A 20,550-nucleotide genomic window follows, 5' to 3' on the forward strand; every position below is an offset into this window, starting at 1 on the left:
TTGGATAAATTCTATACTTTTGTAGCTGTAATCTCAGCCACATACTGTTCAGTCCCTTAACAAATCAACTTTATTCAATCACAGTCAGCAATTCCTACAGCAGATCCTTTAGAAAAAATCCAATCTTGATTTAAAAATTGCCAGCGATCAATAATGCAATACATTCCTCAGTAAGTTGTTCCAAGGATTAATGACTTTCAATGTTAAAATATATATGCCTTGTTTCTACCCAGAAACCAGGGGAAACTAAATAATCATGTTTGCATAGTATTACGTACTGGGACTTCGTAAACAAAGACAAGCACTGTACACTCTGCATTGCTAAGCCCCTCTGTTATGTAGAATTGTTCTGGTGAGGAATAATTTTAGACAGTTATCACAAAGGTGCCTTTGCTATGTGTCATGAACTCCTATGCCCCAAACCCTCGTTCCTCAGAACTGATTCCCTGGGAAGCCTGGATGTCTCTCAGTGATCTTAACTGTACTTTACTTTTTGTTCCATGTCTGTACTGCTGTTGCCCTAGACAACAGTCTCATTTACTACATAATGTGAATTCTGATGTATTTACATGCTATGGAGTTTTTAATCCAAAGGGTTTCAAAATACAGGAGAGTCTGAAAAGTTGGAAAACTGGATTTGCTGATACCCTGTCACATCACAGGTACTTAACTTTCCAGCCAAGAGTATATTCTACAGTACAAACCTGCTAAGAATAATCATCTCATGTACACTTAAAAATTATTCAAGACAGAACAGAACTAGAAGATGACACTGGGTCATTTAAAAGGAAAATCCTAGTGCAACCTTAGCTCTGGAGCAGACTATATTAAATGTAGTGCTAGCCTGAAGCATTGAACTCCAGTCAAGGACTAGCATTGTTTGGGAAAATGTGCTTTTGATTTAAGCAAGAGATTTGGATGCTGAGCAATCACAGGGATAGTTTTCCCTCAGTCTCCAACTGTTCACAGAGTCTTATGCATTCATGCATCACTAGTTACAGTAAGTGTGTTTGCCGGTTCAGGGAACTTTCAGGACCTGATTCTCTGCTGCCTAGTACATTTTGAGGCTACTTAGCAGCCCCATGAACAATTACTTTTTCCTCTTCTTTCACAAGGGCCTTTATGTCACAGAGGGATTCTCTGGTTAGAGAGGGGTCCTTTCGAGATCAGAAAATAATCATCGTGCATTTAATAAGGCTTTTGGTACTGTCTCACATGAACTTCTCATAAGCAAACTAGTGAATATAGCCTAGACAAACCTTCTGTAAAGTAGGTGCATAACTGATTGGAAAACCGTACTCAGAGAGTAGTTATCTCTGAGTCAAGCTGGAAGGGCATATTGCAGGAGGGGGTTCCACAGGGAACTTTTCTGGATCCGGTTCTAAGCAATATCTTCATAAATGGTCTGGATAATGACATAGAGAGTACACTTATAAACTTTTTGGATGATACCAGACTGAGAGGGGGTTACAAGCGGTTTGGAGGATAGGATGAGAATTCAAAATGATCTTGGCAAACTGGAGAAATGGTCTGAAATAAATAGGATGAAATTCTATAAGGACAAGTGCAAAATACTATGCCTAGGAAGGAAAAGCAGTTGCACAAATATAGAAGTGACTGCCTAGGAAGGAGCACTGCAGAAAGGGATCTGGGGCTTATAATGGATCACAAACTAAATATGAGTCAACTGTGTAACACTGTTGCGAAAAAAAAAAAAAAAAAGCAAACATCTTACTGGAGTGTATTACCAGGCGTGTTTGTAAGTACAACATGAGAATTAGTTCTTCCACTCTACTCAGCCTTGATAAGGCCTCAACGGGAGTACTGTGTCCAGTTCTGGGCACCACACTTTGGGAAAGATGTGGACAAATTGGAGAAAGTCCAGAGGAGAGAAACAAAAATGATTAAAGGTTTAGAAAACATGACCTATGACGGAAGATTGAAAAAACTGGGTTTTTTAGTGTGGTGAAAAGACTAAGGTGAGACTTAACAGCAGTCTACAAGTACATAAGATGTTATAAATTGTTCTCTGTATCTACTGAGGACAGGACAAGAAGCAACGGGCCTAAACTGCAGTCAGGGAAATTTAGGTTAGACATTAGGAAAATCTTCAAAACTGTAATGGTGATTAAGCACTGGAATAAATTGCCTAAAGAGGTTGTGGAATCTCTGTCACTGGATGTTTTTAAGAACAGGCTAAACAGACACCTGTCAGGGATGGTTTTGATAATACTTAGTCCTGCCTCAGTGCCAGGGACAGGAGTGGATGTCCTACATTTCTATGATTCTGTGTCAGATGTTTCTTTGGTAGCTTGAGATTTGTTGACCAACTGCAAAGGGATCCGAAAAGAGCCACAAGAATGATTCAGCATCTGGAAAACTTGCCTTACAGTAAGGGACTTGAGAAACTCAATTTATTTAGTTTCTCCAAGATAGAGTTAAGAGGTGACTTGATCATGGTCTGTAAGTGTCTACATGGGGAGGAGATTTCTGGTTGTAACCGGCTTTTCTATCTAGCAGCCGAAGCCAGAATGAGAGCCAATGCCTGGAAGATGAAGGGAGACAATCTCAGACTGGAAGTAAGCTGCCAATGTTTAGCAATGAGAGTTATTAACATTTGGAACAACGTACCTAGGAGTGTGCTGAATTCTCCATCAACAGGAGTCTTTAAGTCAAGACTGTATGTTTCTAAACAATACCCTCTAGCTCAACCCCAAGTTATTGGGCTGGACGCAGGAATCCCTGGGTAAGCTTCTCTGGCCTGTGTTATACAGGTCGGACTAGATCGTCATAATAGTCCCTTCCAGCCTTAGCATCCATGAATGTATGAACCTACAATGATAAATACTGAAATATACCAGAGAAACAGGGGCCAGCAACTCTGACTGTACAAATCTAAAATAAAAGCTAATGACAGGCAGCATCTTTCCCACGCAGGCAGCTCCCGCCAGTGGGAGATGGGCTCATCACAATACACCATGCTCACCTTGCCCAGGGGCACCAGGGGCTGGGGGTGGGTGCGCGCACGTGCGTGCAGTGATGCTGGAACACTTTTAATAGTGGGGATGCTGAAAGCCAGCCCCCTTACTGCTGTCTGCCACCCCTTCCCCCAAGCTGGGGCCGGGAGCAGACAGGGGCAAGGGGGCCGAGGCTGGGGACAGGCGTGGTGGCAGGAGCTGGCAACAGGGACCCCAGGCCGGCGGCCAGCACCCTGCGTAAAACCTGGGGGTGCTGCAGCACCCCTCGCACCCTTGGTTCCCACACCTGTGTGTGTGCGTGGGTGCATGTTTGCCGCCATGATGCCCCCCGGGGAACAAAGGTGCAGGTGCAGCTCCCATCTCTGACGGCGCAGGTGCTGTTCTGCATGCAGGACAAGACATGACGGGGAGCAGATAAACTCTAGAGCCCCTTGGCCTCATGCAACAGCACTAGGGTCATAGATGGGAAGGTTTCCCAGCATCCCGTCTGTAGAAAGGTGCCACCACCCCTGGCTTGCCGCCCACTTGGCGGTAGCGTGATGTAGCGAGCTGGGATCAGCATGCCCGGCTGGAGGAGAAACGCCAGCCCAGTGCCTGCTAATCTGGAGAGCCGGGACAGCCCTTCAGCAAGCCCCACTCGCACCAGCGCCCTCCGGAGCTGTGGCTGCCTGTGTTCTTCTCCGAGTTGCGCTTAGAACTGCATCCTGGAACACAGCACTGCTCTTTCTACCCTCAAGATGCCTGACAGGCCCCCCCGTGTGCATGGGTCCTGTTTGGGACACGCGAGCCACTGGACACAGAGAACCCATCTGAAAATAGTTACCCCAGTACATCCCCAAATGTGTAGTGCTCATTAACATATGCTAATGAGTGATTACCATATACGGTAATACTAGTAGCTGGAGCTGCACAAGGTCGTTAGTTGAATGAAGTCGTTTGGAGTGTATGTGTCTGTTCCCTCACTGATGGGCAGGGGCCCCCGAGTGCCATCGGGGGCAGCATGCTCTGCTTCACCCAGGAATCTCCATTCCAGCCCAGAGCCAATGCCGCATTTCGCCTTCGAACTCGTCCTGGCAGCAGCTAAACCCGAGAAGTGTTAATAGCTGCAGGCAGAGTCCCGCACATCTGAACTGCAGGGGCTTCTGTTCTGTAGGCAAGAGGATACTGGTGAGGTATGGTGTGGCCGAGGGCTTTCCTCCCTAGGGCCTGTGTCCAACACCCTGGGAAGACAGCTGTATTCCAGTCGGTCCTGTGCATCTTCATCAAACTGCAGCTACAGTTCAAAGGCAGAATCTTGGTCAAAAGCAATGATGTCAAACAGGAAGAAAGAGACAGGAGATTTACCATAAAACAAGTATTAGAATCAGCAAAATCCTTGTTTGACTTGTAAGCTGAGCAAAACTGACTTGAAAGTGGAGCTGGGTTGAACATTTTCAACAAATTGTGTTTTCTTTGCACTATGGTGTTTCATCGAGACCAAAATGTTTAGGACAGGAAGTGTTCCGAGTTCCACGGCTCTCTGGCCACTTCTGATGAGACAGAGTGTGACTGGCTGGCCACCTTTTTGTTTCATGAAAACATTTAAGAGGTTTTGTTTTCATTCCGATGCAGAATGTAAACACGTTCTGAAACCTTGACAGTTGTCATGAAACAGGCTTGTCGTCCTCCAGCCCGCTCGACCTCTCAGTAGCGGAGAGGGGTTTATATAGTCGGCCATTCACAGAGCCATTTCCCTGACTAGAACCATGCCAAAGGCAGGCCTGTACAGCAGCGCGATGCACCCCATAATCAAAGAGAGAAGCCGATTCCTCCAGCCTGTGCACTGCTGCCAGCAGGCGGATCACTGCCACAGAACCTCCTGCATCCATAGCAGGACTCCCGCTCCCAGGGAACCGTTTGCAAACAAGCAAGTTCAAACAATAGTGTCTCTTTCATCTTGGATCCCCAAAGCCTCCCGAACACTCCAGCCCTCCACAATGGATCTCTGAAGAGAGGATGGGACGAAGGAGGGCCCCAAAACTCCACCTATTTCATGCAGATCCAGTTAGAAATGTAAACGACAGTTCCCTCCTGTTCCCACTGTAGGGAATGTTATGGAATGCCTTCGCTAGCAGGTGGGTCACCTGCTCCACTGGGGACAGTAGTGGCCTTTGCCTGTACAGGAGTGAAGAGGCGGGCTTGTTTCTCTGACTTGGTGTCTGCTCTGTATGCTGGAGAAAGCTGCTCTCTCCACTTCTCAGTGGGTGTGTTTACACAGCCAACTCAGGCTTGCGGGGCTCTGCTTGCGGGGCTGTGCAGACTTCCGGGCTCGGGCTGGAACTCAGGCTCTAGGATCCTATGGGGCGGGAGGATCCCAGAGCTTGGGCTCCAGCCCGGAAGTCTACACAGCAATGAAACAGCCCTGCAGCTGGCTGGCATGGGCCAGCCGTGGGTTTTTCTTTGCTGTGTAGACATACCCCGTGAGTGAAATATTTTTCAGGAGGGAGATTTTTTTCTGCTCACATAATGATTGTAACAGAGTTTTATTCTGATGCAGCCAGCTGTTAGCAATTAGCAACTTGATCCACCCAGCCCAGCAAACAGGGATAATGCTTTCCTGCCGCTCTCAGGCTTTGCTATTGCCTGGGGTTTTGGTGCCAATGTGGGCCTTGCGCTCCAGGTGTGGCAGTTTCTCTGGGGGTAGATGTGTGACAGCAGGCTTAGAATAAAGTCATAACAAATACAGCCGGGCGTTCTGGGTGCAGTGAAAAGCTCTCGTGGGCCCTCCACACCAGAAAGAAAACAGGAGAGAGAGAAAACCACTGCTAAACCTATCCAGCAGCATCATCCAACCCATGCTACCATCCGGGAGTAAAGTCTCGGGCCCAGTTTTCACAGTGGCTTTCATGGGCTGAGATCAAACCCCAAGGGAAACCCCCCTCCTCCAGTGCTGCAGAGGAGCACGCTGTATGTACAGGGATTCCAGTCCCCGCGGCTGCCCCCTCAATGTCCCTTGCCAATCAACAGGCAGGAAAGGATAACCGGCGTCTGGGGCCACCTCAGGCAAAACTGCAAATGTTGCCCCTCCCACAAAACACGTAAGGATCAGAAATTAAACACTTCGCTCCCCCAGCTCATCAACACTAATCCCCCTATGGCAGCACCCTACATGGCCCACCCAGAACTGTTAGGTGCCCACCAGCTAGACCAGTACCTGATACCCCAACACACAAACCAGCAGCCAGAACAGACCGACCAGCACAAAGCCCAGCCCCCTGCCCAGGACTGCTCCCCTCGCAGAGATCTCCTCACAGTGACAGCTAACGCTGAGGCAGCCTCTCCCCGGGTACAGGCTCAGCAAGCGAACACGAGAGGGGAACTGGGGCACTAGGCTGAACGCAGCAACTGTGCAGCGTGCAGAGCAGAGGGGCTTGGGGCAGAGAGAGTCGCTTTCTAGTCCAGGGCCCCAAAGCCAAGGGGTGAGAGGAGCTTCCCCAAACGCTCAGAGATCGCATTAGGCATCTCAACCAAGTGTGCTGCAGGAGAAGGGAGAGGCAGCAGAGAGGCTCTGGCAGTCGGGAGCTGCCTGCTAAGTGCCAGGGAGCCAGTGTAACACGCACACACGGCCCTGTGCTGACACACTCCCTGGTGTTACAGCGTGATCTCGCGCTCTGGTGGGGAGAGACTAATACCCATGGAACCAGCCCTCCGAGAGGGAAGCGGAGTGTGGGAGCTGCTCCCCATGCTGCCCATGCACTGTGACCTGCTCCGAAGAAGCAGTCATTCCAGAACCTGATGAGAGTGCCCTGGTTTCACGCTCTGGTGCTCTCAAAAGGCCTGCGTGCCCCCACTTCCCTGCTGCTTCTGATGTCCAGACTCTAGCCCCTACTCCCACGTCTTCTCATGGCTCCAATGTGTTGCTTCCCCAATCCCTCATTGCCACCTCCTCAATCATGGCCCTGGCCCTGGCCCCACTACTTGTCTCGTGAGCTCTTGCCTTGATACCCTGCTGCCCCTTTGCAGCATCTGGGCAGGCTGCGTGCTGTCCAGCCAACCTGCCTCCGAACTGCACCCAAGGACTAACTCAACGTGCTCATGCCCTCCACCTCCTGCTTCCTCCAGACACCCAGGCTGGACCTGCTGCCTCCCTGGGGCGAGGGTTCAGTTGGCAGAACTCAAACGCCACCCTGGCTTCTCCATGCAGCCGTACACATGGAGTCCCTGAGCCCGGGCTCCAGCCCGAGCCTGAATGTCTGTGCAGCAATTAAACAGCCCCATGGTCACAGCGCCACGAACCTGAGTTAGCTGACATGGGCCAGCTGCAGGTGTTTAATTGCAGTGTAGACATGCCCTCTCTGTTCCTGGCTCCTGCCAGCCCCACAACACCACAGAGTACAGCATAACGCCAGGCCGTGGTGACTGAGCCCAGGAGCTGCTCCGAGCAGGAATTGGCAGCGTGGTGGCAAAGACACTGTAGCTTGCTGCCATGGGAACTGGGGAGGAGTGGGGGACTACAATGGTGCAGAAAATGGGTGAAGTATTTTCCACTGTAGACCTGGCCAGGGTTAGTCCCCCACCTTGGGAAGAACAATGGTCTAGCCAGCAGATTAGCCACACACCTGAAACAGAAGCCATGTCCATACCTATTTGCTCTGCAACTTTGGATAAGTCAGTTAGCTTCTCTGTGCCCCACTTGTCCTGTTGGTGTAGGGGGCTGCTTGTGCACACCCAGTCTGTAAGGGCCTGTGAGACCTACGTATGAGAAGTGCAGAGTAACAGCCCCATTGTATAGTCAGGAAAGTGTGAGGCTCAGAATGGTTGAGTGGCATGGTGCACTGGCCTTTTCACATCGATGATCCCTTATTTAAAGCCAAAAATGTTCATGGTTCCATTATATTTACTATAAAATTAAGAGTAAAAATAAATCAGCAGTACCCAGCACCTCGTCTAGGGGTGTGCATGTGTTTCGGGAGGTTGACAGAGAATATTTGACTCTTAATGGGTGTGAAGGGAGTGGGGGAGACAGATTTTCTTTGCTTTAGATTGTAATAAATTTTCAGTGATGCCCCTGACAGCCTTCTGTGACCCCCTCCTGCACTGATGTACTGCATTAGGGTTAGGAATCAGGAGACCTGGGTCCTGCATTTGTGACACAGATACTGAGAAGTCCCTGTGGACAAATCACTGTAAACATAAAATATTCTTACTTCATACTTGCTTTCCTTGGGACAGTGCATATCAGCATGGCTAATTTACGGGCGTATCACCCATGAAACTGGTTTTGCTTGATGAAAGTGAATGGTAGTGACTGCAGCTTTATCAGGAGTGTACTCCTGGGATCACTGCAGATAAACTTTTCAGATGACACAGCAATTGGAGTGGTAAATAATGAGGAGGGCAGGTCCATCTGAATTGCTTGTGTAGCATCCTTCTCCACCCCGTTACCTCTTTTAGCACTAACCTCCTCATGAGTTTTGATGGACAGGCCTGGGTTCCTTTGGATCCCACCTCCAGCTCAGGAGGGTGTAACTTCCCTTATTTTCTTTCCATATTAATTTGTTTGGTGCGCCTCCACTCCTCTTGGTCCTTCCTGGCACAGTCACCAGGGCCGCTCGGGTAACCCCCACTTGCTTGCCAGAGTTGGAGACTCCCAAGAAATAACACAAACACACACAATGTATTCAGCACAGTAATTATATTAAACGTGAAGTAAATATAATATAATAGTAAAACACTACTCTCAGGGTCACTGGTGCCCACGCAGGTAATACCCGCGAATTTTCCCCATCACCTGACCTGATACAGAAAACATAAAAATCAGTGTCCCATTGGTACGTGTAGTTTGTAGGGGCCCTGGATGACCTGTGATAATATCTTCTGCAACAGCAATCAGCACCTTGGCTGACTGGGTTCAGTACAGCCCAAAAGACTCACATGGGATAAGGTAGTAAGTCACTCCGCAGGTTTAATAGGCAGCAGGTAATAAAATCCCCAAACCCTTACCACTGGCTTGAGGACACCGTTCTGGGAGTCGGGAGTCTCCCAAACAATTTCCCTGATCATCTGAAAGATGGAGCTTTGGACACCTCCGAGGGCTGCTGGCCGCATCCTCCTCATGCAGGAGTCTGACTGCTTCTGGTCCCAGGATTTCTGCTCCCCACAAAAGGATGCAGGTTATTAAACTTGACTAAGATCCTAACGTTTGTCTTCTACCATAGTGCTTAGACACACTCACAGCAGGCGGCAGCCCTGGACCAGAGCAGTGGTGCCATTTTGTGACTGGTTTCCCTAGGGAACTGGAGAACTAACTCAGACTGGCTTGGATGGGGGGAGTTTTCCCAACTAACTTGAGACACTGGGAGTCACCTTGAGGAGAGAAAGGACCAAGCTAGGAGGTGCTGCAGCCAGAGGCTCTTTCTCAGGGGGACCCTGCATGCACCCTGGGACTCACCAGCTCACCCACAGCCAGCCATGCCCTTTCAGTGGCTGGCTTCAGACTGGCTTCTCTCCTCTCCAGTGCTCCCCAAGGGTGGTCAGGGCTGCTCTTCTTCCAGGCCTTCACTTGTCAGTCACTTGGCTCTGCCCCCCTCCTTTCTCTCAGAGACTGCCCCTCCTCTGAGCAGAGGGCTGGTAGCCATACTGGCTCCTGCCATCCTCCCCCTAGCTGACAGGGCCCCTGTCGCTCTGGTCTAGATAGTGTCTCTCCACTCTCCCGCAGGGTGGCGCAGCAGACTCTGAGTCTGCCCTTGGCTTTCCCCCGAACTTCCGGCATACAGAGACCCAGGGACCTAGGTAAGCTCCTGGCGGGCTACACTTTGCTAACTGGACATTCATCAAAGCATTTAAATGTCAGAAAACAGCACATATGAGGCTCAGTGCATGATCCTAAAGCTGCTACACACTGTTTCTCCTGATACAAAATAATATTGCTCATTATCTTTTGTAATCTCAGATATGTGGGGTAGCATCTGGGAATGTACGTATATTTACACTCTGTTTGTTGGGCCAATAATTCACAGGATTTTGATCTGATCAGGCTCATCTCTCGGAGGGATGTATTTGATCAATTCTGTATTTGATCAACAAGTACCCTACAGTCACACTGACACTGGCATTGGGCAGGACAGCATCCTTAGCTAAAGCAAGGTACTGAACACATGACAGCATTATTGCCTTTTGGGTTTCCTCTTGCCTCCCCCTGCTCTGTGCCTGGTCTGAAAGGGTCAGCTGCAACTGCAGTCAACAGCCTCCCTAAGAGGGCAGGGAGGAGGCAGGGCCATGTCTCCATCCCCCTCCATGCTGGCCCACAGAGCAGGTGGGCGTGCACCATCCTGCAGGGGCCCCCTTATGCGAGGAAGGGTCAGCAATTACCATGTGTTTGCCGTGGGATGAGTGCAGTCGGCAGCGCTGTGTTTACTAAAGGGCTCCTTCTGGAATGGGATTGTAGAACTCTCTGTTATACTTCCTCTGTGGGACGTGTAAGTATTTCCAGGGCCCTCTGGCTGGCAGTTCAGTTTTTCATTTCTGTGTCTCTCTGTATGGAACAGGAGCTTTCAAAGGTTCCTTTGCAAAGTGCAACACTTAAAAGCCAGGGCAGAACAAGCGCAGGATCCTGTCCGCATGGTCACCCATGCCTTCGGACCCTACCCAGGGCACTGGCTGAATGGGATGCAGTGAACCAGGCAGCTGTCTTTTGTTAACATTGTATCATCTTTCACCATACAGCCTGAGTGCTGTAACTAGTGGGACAGGGTTCTGCATCAGAAATACCATGTGATCCTGTAACCCAGGGGTCGGCAACCTTTCAGCAGCGGTGGGCCGAGTCTTCACTCTAATTGAAGGGTTCGCATGCCAGTGATACATTTTAATGTTTTTAGAAGGTCTCTCTCTATAAGTCTATAATATATAACTAAACTATTGTTGTATGTAAAGTAAATAAGGTTTTTAAAATGTTTAAGAAGCTTCATTTAAAATTAACTGAAAATGCAGGGTCCCCCAGACCGGTGGCCAGGACCCGGGCAGTGTGAGTGCCCCTGACAATCAGCTTGCGTTCTGTCTTTGGCACGCGTGCCATAGGTTGCCTGCCCCTGCTGTGGTGAATGCCTGAGTCATAACGCATGTGCACAAGGGACAGAGGTTGAGGTTAGGCAGGTGAATGTGACTTGAACTTTTGAGGGCTGCACTGTATAATCTTACTGGTCTTTTAAGGTAGCTTTTTGTGGCATTTCCTAGTTTAAAAAACCCCAGCAGATAGGAAGCAACGACACTTTTTCTTATGGAACAATTTCCTTGGTGGCATTCCTGCAGGATATGCTCAGCAAGACAAGAGCTCTCATAGAACCCTTGCAAACTGAGTGCAGTCTTGTGTGCACTGAATGTGGTAGGGGTCTGCCCTATTCCAGATATGTCACCGGAGAGAAACATCACGGGGCACCAACAGAGCGCTGTCAGATTGTTAGTAACAAACTGGCAATCGTTAGTATCTGTGTTCGCGTGAAAAGCTGCACGTTAACCCTACGGACTCTCTCGCTGGCCCGGTTTGCATTGCTACCCCAAATTGCTGTTGGGCTGGGGCAGCAGGGTTTTGGGAAGGACAGAACGGACACACTCGAAAACAGCAACCTGCCTTTGTTCCACTGTAAACAAACTGACCATTAGGTGCAGAGTAGACCTGGGAAACGCTCGCCCAGAGGGTATGAGTCTGAGAAGGTTACGAGCAAGGGGGAAAGGCCTGTTCCAAGAGGAATGCAGAGGCAGCCAGAGTGATAGGGATTTGCCCAGCTCAGTTACACAAGTCACTCAGGAGCTGCTGGCGGCAGGGCGAATGGATGGTGCTGTGAGGCTTTACAGGCTCAACTAGTCACTGAACCACATGCTGCTGCTCGCTGCCCACAGTCACTGTGCTGTGCTCAGCACCATCTTTCCGGAGTGCAGGTCCCACAAAGCAAGGCGCTTGTGTCCAAGTGCAATCATTCTGCCCCCGTGTCACCGGAAGTGCAGAGACCCGGGAAGTGTTTGCCTCATTTCTCATGGCTGAGGGAGGCATGCTTTGAAAGTGACCCTGCATGCTTTGCCGTAAGGAGGTGTCTGGGCATCTCTGTGATCGCTGTGTATTAAAGGAGGGGAACGAATAAACAGGGGCAGAAGTGACTTTGCATTGGAGCTCTGAACAGGTGACCTGCCAGGGTTCATATGAAAGTGATACTGGTGTGCCGCTTTCAGAGTAGCAGCCGTGTTAGTCTGTATCCGCAAAAAGAACAGGAGGACTTGTGGCACCTTAGAGACTAACACATTTATTAGAGCATAAGCTTTCGTGAGCTACAGCCCACTTCATCGGATGCATGCAGTAGAAAATACGGTACGGAGATTTTATATACACAGAGAACATGAAACAATGGGTGTTACCATACATACTGTAACGAGAGTGATCAGGTAACGTGAGCTATTACCCGGGGGGAGGAGGGGAGAACAAAACAAAAACCTTTTGTAGTGATCATCAAGGTGGGCCATTTCCAGCAGTTGACAAGAACTGTGAGGAACAGTGGAGGGTGGGGGAATAAACATGGGGAAATAGTTTTACTTTGTGTAATGACACATCCGCTCCCACTCTTTATTCAAGCCTAAGTTAATTGTGTCCAGTTTGCAAATTAATTCCAATTCAGCAGTCTCTCATTGGAGTCTGTTTTTGAAGTTTTTTTGTTGAAGAATTGCCACTTTTAGGTCTGTAATTGAGTGACCAAAGAGATTGAAGTGTTCTCCAACTGATTTTTGAATGTTATCATTCTTGACATCTGATTTGTGTCTTTTACGTAGAGACTGTCCAGTTTGACCAATGTACATGGCAGAGGGGCGTTGCTGGCACATGATGGCATATATCACATTGGTAGATGTGCAGGTGAACGAGCCTTTGATAGTGTGGCTGATGTGATTAGGTCCTATGATGGTGTCCCCTGAATAGATATGTGGACAGAGTTGGTGACGGCCTTTGTTGAAAGGATAGGTTCCTGGGTTAGTGGTTCTGTTGTGTGGTGTATGTTTGCTGGTGAGTATTTGCTTCAGGTTGGGGGCTGTCTGTAAGCAAGGACTGGCCTGTCTCCCAAGATCTGTGAGAGTGATGGGTTGTCCTTCAGGATAGGTTGTAGATCCTTGATGATGCGCTGGAGAGGTTTTAGTTGGGGGCTGAAGGTGATGGCTAGTGGCGTTCTGTTATTTTCTTTGTTGCGCCTGTCCCGTAGTAGGTGACTTCTGGGTACTCTTCTGGCTCTGTCAGTCTGTTTCTTCACTTCAGCAGGTGGGTATTGTAGTTGTAAGAACGCTTGATAGAGATCTTGTAGGTGTTTGTCTCTGTCTGAGGGGTTGGAGCAAATGAGTTTGTATCGTAGAGCTTGGCTGTAGACAATGGATCGTGTGAAGTGGTCAGGGTGAAAGCTGGAGGCATGTAGGCAGGAATAGCTGTCAGTAGGTTTCTGGTGTAGGGTGGTGTTTATAAAAAGAAAAGGAGGACTTGTGGCACCTTAGAGACTAACCAATTTATTAGAGCATAAGCTTTCGTGAGCTACAGCTCACTTCTTCAGATGCATATCGTGGAAACTGCAGCAGGCTTTATATATACACAGAGAATATGAAACAATACCTATTCCCACCCCACTGTCCTTACCAGCAGGACAGTGGGGTGGGAATAGGTATTGTTTCATATTCTCTGTGTATATATAAAGCCTGCTGCAGTTTCCACGATATGCATCTGAAGAAGTGAGCTGTAGCTCACGAAAGCTTATGCTCTAATAAATTGGTTAGTCTCTAAGGTGCCACAAGTACTCCTTTTCTTTTTGCGAATACAGACTAACACGGCTGTTACTCTGAAACCTGTCATGGTGGTGTTTATGTGACCATCGCTTATTAGCACCGTAGTGTCCAGGAAGTGGATCTGTTGTATGGACTGGTCCAGGCTGAGGTTGATGGTGGGATGGAAATTGTTGAAATCATGGTGGAATTCCTCAAGGGCTTCTTTTCCATGGGTCCAGACGATGAAGATGTCATCAATGTAGCGCAAGTAGAGTAGGGGCATTAGGGGACGAGAGCTGAGGAAGCGTTGTTCTAAGTCAGCCATAAAAATGTTGGCATACTGTGGGGCCATGCGGGTACCCATAGCAGTGCCGCTGATTTTAAGGTATACATTGTCCCCAAATGTGAAATAGTTATGGGTGAGGACAAAGTCACAAAGTTCAGCTACCAGGTTTGCTGTGACATTATTGGGGATAGTGTTCCTGACGGCTTGTAGTCCATCTTTGTGTGGAATGTTGGTGTAGTGGGCTTCTACATCCATCGTGGCTAGGTTGATGTTTTCAGGAAGATTACCGATGGATTGTAGTTTCCTCAGGAAGTCAGTGGTGTCTCAAAGATAGCTGGGAGTGCTGATAGCATAGGGCCTGAGGAGGGAGTCTACATAGCCAGACAATCAAGCTGTCAGGATGCCAATGCCTAAGATGATGGGGTGTCCAGGATTTCCAGGTTTATGGATCTTGGGTAGCAGATAGAATACCCCAGGTCGGGGTTCCAGGGGTGTGTCTGTGCGGATTTGTTCTTGTGCTTTTTCAGGGAGTTTCTTGAGCAAATGCTGTAGTTTCTTTTGGTAACTCTCAGTGGGATCAGAGGGTAATGGCTTGTAGAAAGTGGTGTTGGAGACCTGCCTAGCAGCCTCTTGTTCATATTCTGACCTATTCATGATGACGACAGCACCTCCTTTGTCAGCCTTTTTGATTATGATGTCAGAGTTGTTCCTGAGGCTGTGGATGGCACTGTGTTCTGCACGGCTGAGGTTATGGGGCAAGTGATGCTGCTTTTCCACAATTTCAGCCTGTGTACGTCGGCGGAAGCACTCTATGTAGAAATCCAGTCTGTTGTTTCGACCTTCAGGAGAAGTCCACCCAGAATCCTTTTTGTAGTGTTGGTAGGAAGGTCTCTGTGGATTAGTATGTTGTTCAGAGGTGTGTTAGAAATATTCCTTGAGTCGGAGACGTCGAAAATATGATTCTAGGTCACCACAGAACTGTATCATGTTCGTGGGGGTGGAGGGGCAGAAGGAGAGGCCCCGAGATAGGACAGATTGTTCTGCTGGGCTAAGAGTATAGCTGGATAGATTAACAATATTGCTGGGTGGGTTAAGGGAACCACTGTTGTGGCCCCTTGTGGCATGTAGTAGTTTAGATAGTTTAGTTTCCTTTTTCTTTTGTAGAGAAGCAAAGTGTGTGTTGTAAATGGCTTGTCTAGTTTTTGTAAGGTCCAGCCATGAGGAAGTTTGTGTGGAAGGCTGGGAATTCCTCAAGGGCTTCTTTTCCATGGGTCCAGATGATGAAGATGTCATCAATGTAGCGCAAGTAGAGTAGGGGCACAATATGCAGAGCTGCTCTGCTGTTAGACGGTGAACTTCCTACAGCATTGAATAGCTCCAGAGTCAACACTAGCAGCGGGCAAGTATTAGGATAACACACTAGCTGCTAGCCAGGAGAGAGATGCAGCCCATTCTTGTGCCAGCAGGTGCTGTTTCCAGTGTGCGCAGGGTGTTGTGGCTCATTGCGCCAGGGCACAGTGCTGAGGGTCTGCAGCTCCACAAGGGTCCCGATTAGAGGACTTTTTATCTCCTCTCTTTTGCTTTGTCTTTCAGAAATGTAGATGGCAGCTGCTGGCTGTGAAGGACTCGCGCCCGACTGACCCGGTGCAGCACTTCCCATTGCCCACCATGATCCTCTGCATGCTGCTGCTGGCTGCTCTGCCTGAGCCATCCAGTGCTGAAATCAACCCTGGTAGGGAGCCACCGAATGTGGGGAGGACCCTAACTCCTACCTTGTGTGTTTTCATTTCCCCCCTTGTTTTCCCTCTTACAATGGACCCATTTGTATGAAGTTACAAAAATGGCTCCAGAGCAGCTGCCTGTGTGCCAGGTGCCCAGCCTTCCCAGAATGCAGGGAGAAACACCGCCCCGTGGAAATCCCAGCTCCACACTGGGGCATGGACATATTCCCTGTCCTGCCTTCCAAGTGGGTCTGCAACCAGTAAGCCTGTCATAGAATCATAGAATATCAGGGTTGGAAGGGACCTCAGGAGGTCATCTAGTCCAACCCCCTGCTCAAAGCAGGACCGATCCCCGACTAAATCATCCCAGCCAGGGCTTTGTCAAGCCTGACCTTAAAAACTTCTAGGGAAGGAGATTCCACCACCTCCCTAGCTAACGCATTCCAGTGTTTCACCACCCTCCTAGTGAAAAAGTTTTTCCTAATATCCAACCTACACCTCCCCCACTGCACCTTGAGACCATTACGCCTTGTTCTGTCATCTGCTACCACTGAGAACAGTCTAGATCCATCCTCTTTGGAACCCCCTTTCAGGTAGTTGAAAGCAGCTATCAAATCCCCCCTCATTCTTCTCTTCTGAAGACTAAACATCCCCAGTTCCCTCAGCCTCTCCTCATAAGTCATGTGTTCCAGTCCCCTAATCATTTTTGTTGCCCTCCGCTGGACTCTTTCCAATTTCTCCACATCCTTCTTGTAGTGTGGGGCCCAAAACTGGACACAGTACTCCAGATGAGGCCTCACCAATGTCGAATAGAGGGGAACGATCAAGTCCCTCGATCTGCTGGCAATGCCCCTACGTATACATCCCAAAATGCCATTGGCCTTCTTGGCAACAAGGGCACACTGTTGACTCATATCCAGCTTCTCGTCCACTGTCACCTCTAGGTCCTTTTCTGCAGAACTGCTGCCTAGCCATTCGGTCCCTAGTCTGTAGCGGTGCATGGGATTCTTCCATCCTAAGTGCAGGACTCTGCACTTGTCCTTGTTGAATCTCATCAGATTTCTTTTGGCCCAATCCTCCAATTTGTCTAGGGCCCTCTGTATCCTATCCCTACCCTCCAGCGTATCTACCATTCCTCCCAGTTTAGTGTCATCTGCAAACTTGCTGAGGGTGCAATCCACACCATCCTCCAGATCATTTATGAAGACATTGAACAAAACCGGCCCGAGGACCGACCCCTGGAGCACTCCACTTGATACCAGCTGCCAACTAGACATGGAGCCATTGATCACTCCCCGTTGAGCCCAACAATCTAGCCAGCTTTCTATCCACCTTATAGTCCATTCATCCAGCCCAGACTTCTTTAACTTGCTGGCAAGAATACTGTGGGAGACCATGTCAAAAGCTTTGCTAAAGTCAAGGAACAACACGTCCACTGCTTTCCCTTCATCCACAGAGCCAGTTATCTTGTCATAGAAGGCAATTAGATTAGTCAGGCATGACTTGCCCTTGGTGAATCCATGCTGACTGTTCCTGATCACTTTCCTCTCCTCCAAGTGCTTCAGAATTGATTCCTTGAGAACCTGCTCCCTGATTTTTCCAAGGACTGAGGTGAGGCTGACTGGCACATAGTTCCCCGGATCCTCCTTCTTCCCCTTTTTAAAGATGGGCACTACATTAGCCTTTTTCCAGTCGTCCGGGACTTCCCCCGATCGCCATGAGTTTTCAAAGATAATGGCCAATGGCTCTGCAGTCACATCCGCCAACTCCTTTAGCACTCCCGGATGCAACGCATCCGGCCCCATGGACTTGTGCTCGTCCAGCTTTTCTAAATAGTCCCGAACCACTTCTTTCTCCACAGAGGGCTGGTCACCTTCTCCCCATGCTGTGCTGCCCAGTGCAGTAGTCTGGGAGCTGACCTTGTTCGTGAAGAAAGAGGCAAAAAAAGCATTGAGTACATTAGTTTTTTCCGCATCCTCTGTCAGTAGGTTGCCTCCCTCATTCAATAAGGGGCCCACACTTTCCTTGACTTTCTTCTTGTTGCCAACATACCTGAAGAAACCCTTCTTGTTACTCTTAACATCGCTTGCTAGCTGCAACTCCAGGTGTGATTTGGCCTTCCTGATTTCGCTCCTGCAAGCCCGAGCAATATTTTTATACTCATCCCTGGTCATTTGTCCAATCTTCCACTTCTTGTAAGCTTCTTTTTTGTATTTAAGAGCAGCAAGGATTTCACTGTTAAGCCAAGCTGGTCGCCTGCCATATTTACTATTCTTTCTACACATCGGGATGGTTTGTCCCTGTAACCTCAATAAGGATTCTTTAAAATACAGCCAGCTCTCCTGGACTCCTTTCCCCCTCATGTTATTCTCCCAGGGGATCTTGCCCATCGGTTCCCTGAGGGAGTCAAAGTCTGCTTTTCTGAAGTCCAGGGACTGTATTCTGCTGCTCTCCTTTCTTCCTTGTGTTAGGATCCTGAACTCGACCATTTCATGGTCACTGCCTCCCAGGTTCCCATCCACTTTTGCTTCCCCTACTACTGTCTCAGCACCGGGGATCCCGCTACCACCAGGAGCCACATGGGCACTAGATGAGCAATGACAGGCAAGTGTCAGGCTGGCTCTGGGGTACTGGGCTCACTGCAGGCAGTAAATCACCAGATACAGGCAGGCAGGAGAGCTAGAGAGCTGCAGCCAGGAGGAGTGGACTCTGGAAGGGCTGATGCAGGAGGAGAGGTTGGGCTAAGCTTGGCTTAGTGCTTGGTCCAGTCCCAGGGCAGAGGGACATAGGCCTAAGGATAGCAGAGGGGGACATGCCCAGGGGACAGGGTCCCATGGGGCAGGTCAGAGGCTATAAGTGAGAGGGGTCGGACACGGTGCAGAACGGGGAAGGTGTCGCATGAAAGTCAGAGAAAGTCCCAGTGATGAGGTGTGTTGGTCTGTGGGATTGTCCGTAAGCAGCCCCAGCATGATGCTGGGCCGTGTCTTGGCAAACCCCTGGTCATGTACGAGAGGGCAGCTCTGTCCTGGAGGGGCCTGATGGACTCTCTGCCTCTAACATTATTTCTTTGGAGCCCCAAGCAAGTGTCCTATTCTGTCCCTGCTCTGGTCTCTCTCCACCGCTTTGAGCCCCAGCGTAGCCCCAGCTACAGGGCTATGTTGGGCTGCAGCCAGGGCCAGAGTAAAGCAACCTGGGGCCCATGACGCACCTTGACATGAGACCCCATGCGGTGGCCCCATCCCCAGCTTGGAGTGGGGTAACAGTTGGGCTCCCCTCCTGCCTCAGAAGCAGCATCTGGAAACCTGTTCCCTCTGGAGAGGCAGGAACAGCAGTGGGTGTGGGAGGCAATACTTACCCAGGATGAAGGGTCACCTCCAGAGCCCGCTGATGGGTGGGGCTAACACCCTATTGAGGTGCACAGGGCAGCTGTCCCCCTCAGGGCTAATCACAGGACTCCAGGAGCTAGCGCCCTACACACAGGGTTATAGTCCTGATAAGCTGAATCTGGCCCTGCCTGCTGTTAGAACCTGCAGCTCCTCCGCTCTCCCAGCTCTGGGCTTCCCCGCAATCCCCAGCTCTGCCAGTGCCCCTCAATCCTGACACAGAGCCCCTACTAGTCAGGTCCTGTGCTCTACCACACATACAGTTCTGCTGATGACCCTCAATCGTAACCTGCAGACCCGTGATAACCCAGTCCAAGTCAAATGTTGATTCTATTGTGTAGGATGTTTGCTAGGCAATTATTGTTGTAGGGATGGTCTTAGAACAGGGATCTCAAACTCAGATGACCACGAAGGCCACATGAGGACTAGTACATTGGTCCGAGGGCCGCATCACTGACACGCCCCCACTCCATCTCTTCCATGAGGCCCCGCCCCTGCACCGCCTCTTCTCCACCTCCTCCCCATACCATGCAGCTCCCTGCTCCTCCCCACTCCCTCCTAGAAAGCGCTAAGTGCCGCCAAACAGCTGTTTGGAGGGAGGAAACACCTGGAGGTAGGCAGAGAAGCGGGGACACGGCGTGCTCGGCAGGAGGGGGAGCAGTGGGTGAGGGGAGCTTGGCGGCCGCAGAAAATAACTCTGTGGGCCACATGTGGCCCGTGGGCTGCGTGTTTGAGACCCCTGGTCTAGATAATACTTAGTCCTGCCATTATTGAGGCGGGACTAAGTGCAGGGAACTGGACTAGATGACGTCTCGAGGTCCCTTCCGTCCTACAATTCTATGGTTCAGCTATGGGCGGTGAAGTTGTAAATGTCCCTGAAATAATAGCTGTCTTTGAGTGAATAGCTTCCCAAACTGCACTGGGCCATCAATGGCACACGTGCTCATTGTCTGCCCCCACCCCTCAGATGTACATGATTCTATAAACCGGAAAGGATATTTGTTATGCTGACCATAGTCAACCCTAGAAGGAGGTTCACAAACTCCAACGTGGGATGCACTGGCAGAATGCAAGATGGCAGAGTATTCTGGCGTGCCGGCATTTTCGAATTGGACAGACTGGAACTTTATGTCCACGTAACAATGTGGATATCAGCGGGGTGTCTTTGCCCAATGTTATTTTGGGAGATCCACCCTATCCTCTACTCCCCTGGCTCATGAAGTCTTGACCTGATGTAAGAGCACCTGGCAGAAGGTTTAATTACACCTTGAGTGGGAGCAAGACGGTGCCTTTGGCCAACTGAAGGCAAGATGGAGCTGCTTACACAGCTGTTTGGGTGCCAGAGCGTATAATGTCATTCATTCCAGTGGGCGTATGGTGCACTGTGTGACGTATGTAGGAAGAGCTCTCTCCAGGATTGG

The 20,550-nt window shown here is 49.6% G+C and overlaps 1 protein-coding gene across 5 annotated transcripts in view; it reads left to right on the forward strand.

Annotated features, from left to right (window-relative positions):
- Positions 1-20,550, forward strand: part of LOC140899145 (discoidin domain-containing receptor 2) — a 158,698-nt gene that overhangs the window by 57,084 nt on the left and 81,064 nt on the right. For all 5 annotated transcript variants that reach the window (XR_012155234.1, XR_012155235.1, XM_073314065.2 and 2 more), the window contains exon 2: positions 15,619-15,757. Coding sequence is in view for 3 of the 5 variants with exons in the window: in XM_073314065.2 (XP_073170166.1) it covers positions 15,694-15,757 (64 nt within the window). In the remaining 2 variants the exon portion in view is untranslated. The remainder of the gene's footprint in view (positions 1-15,618; positions 15,758-20,550) is intronic.

This window comes from Lepidochelys kempii, chromosome 16 (assembly GCF_965140285.1).
Source record: "Lepidochelys kempii isolate rLepKem1 chromosome 16, rLepKem1.hap1, whole genome shotgun sequence".
NCBI lineage: Eukaryota > Metazoa > Chordata > Testudines > Cheloniidae > Lepidochelys > Lepidochelys kempii.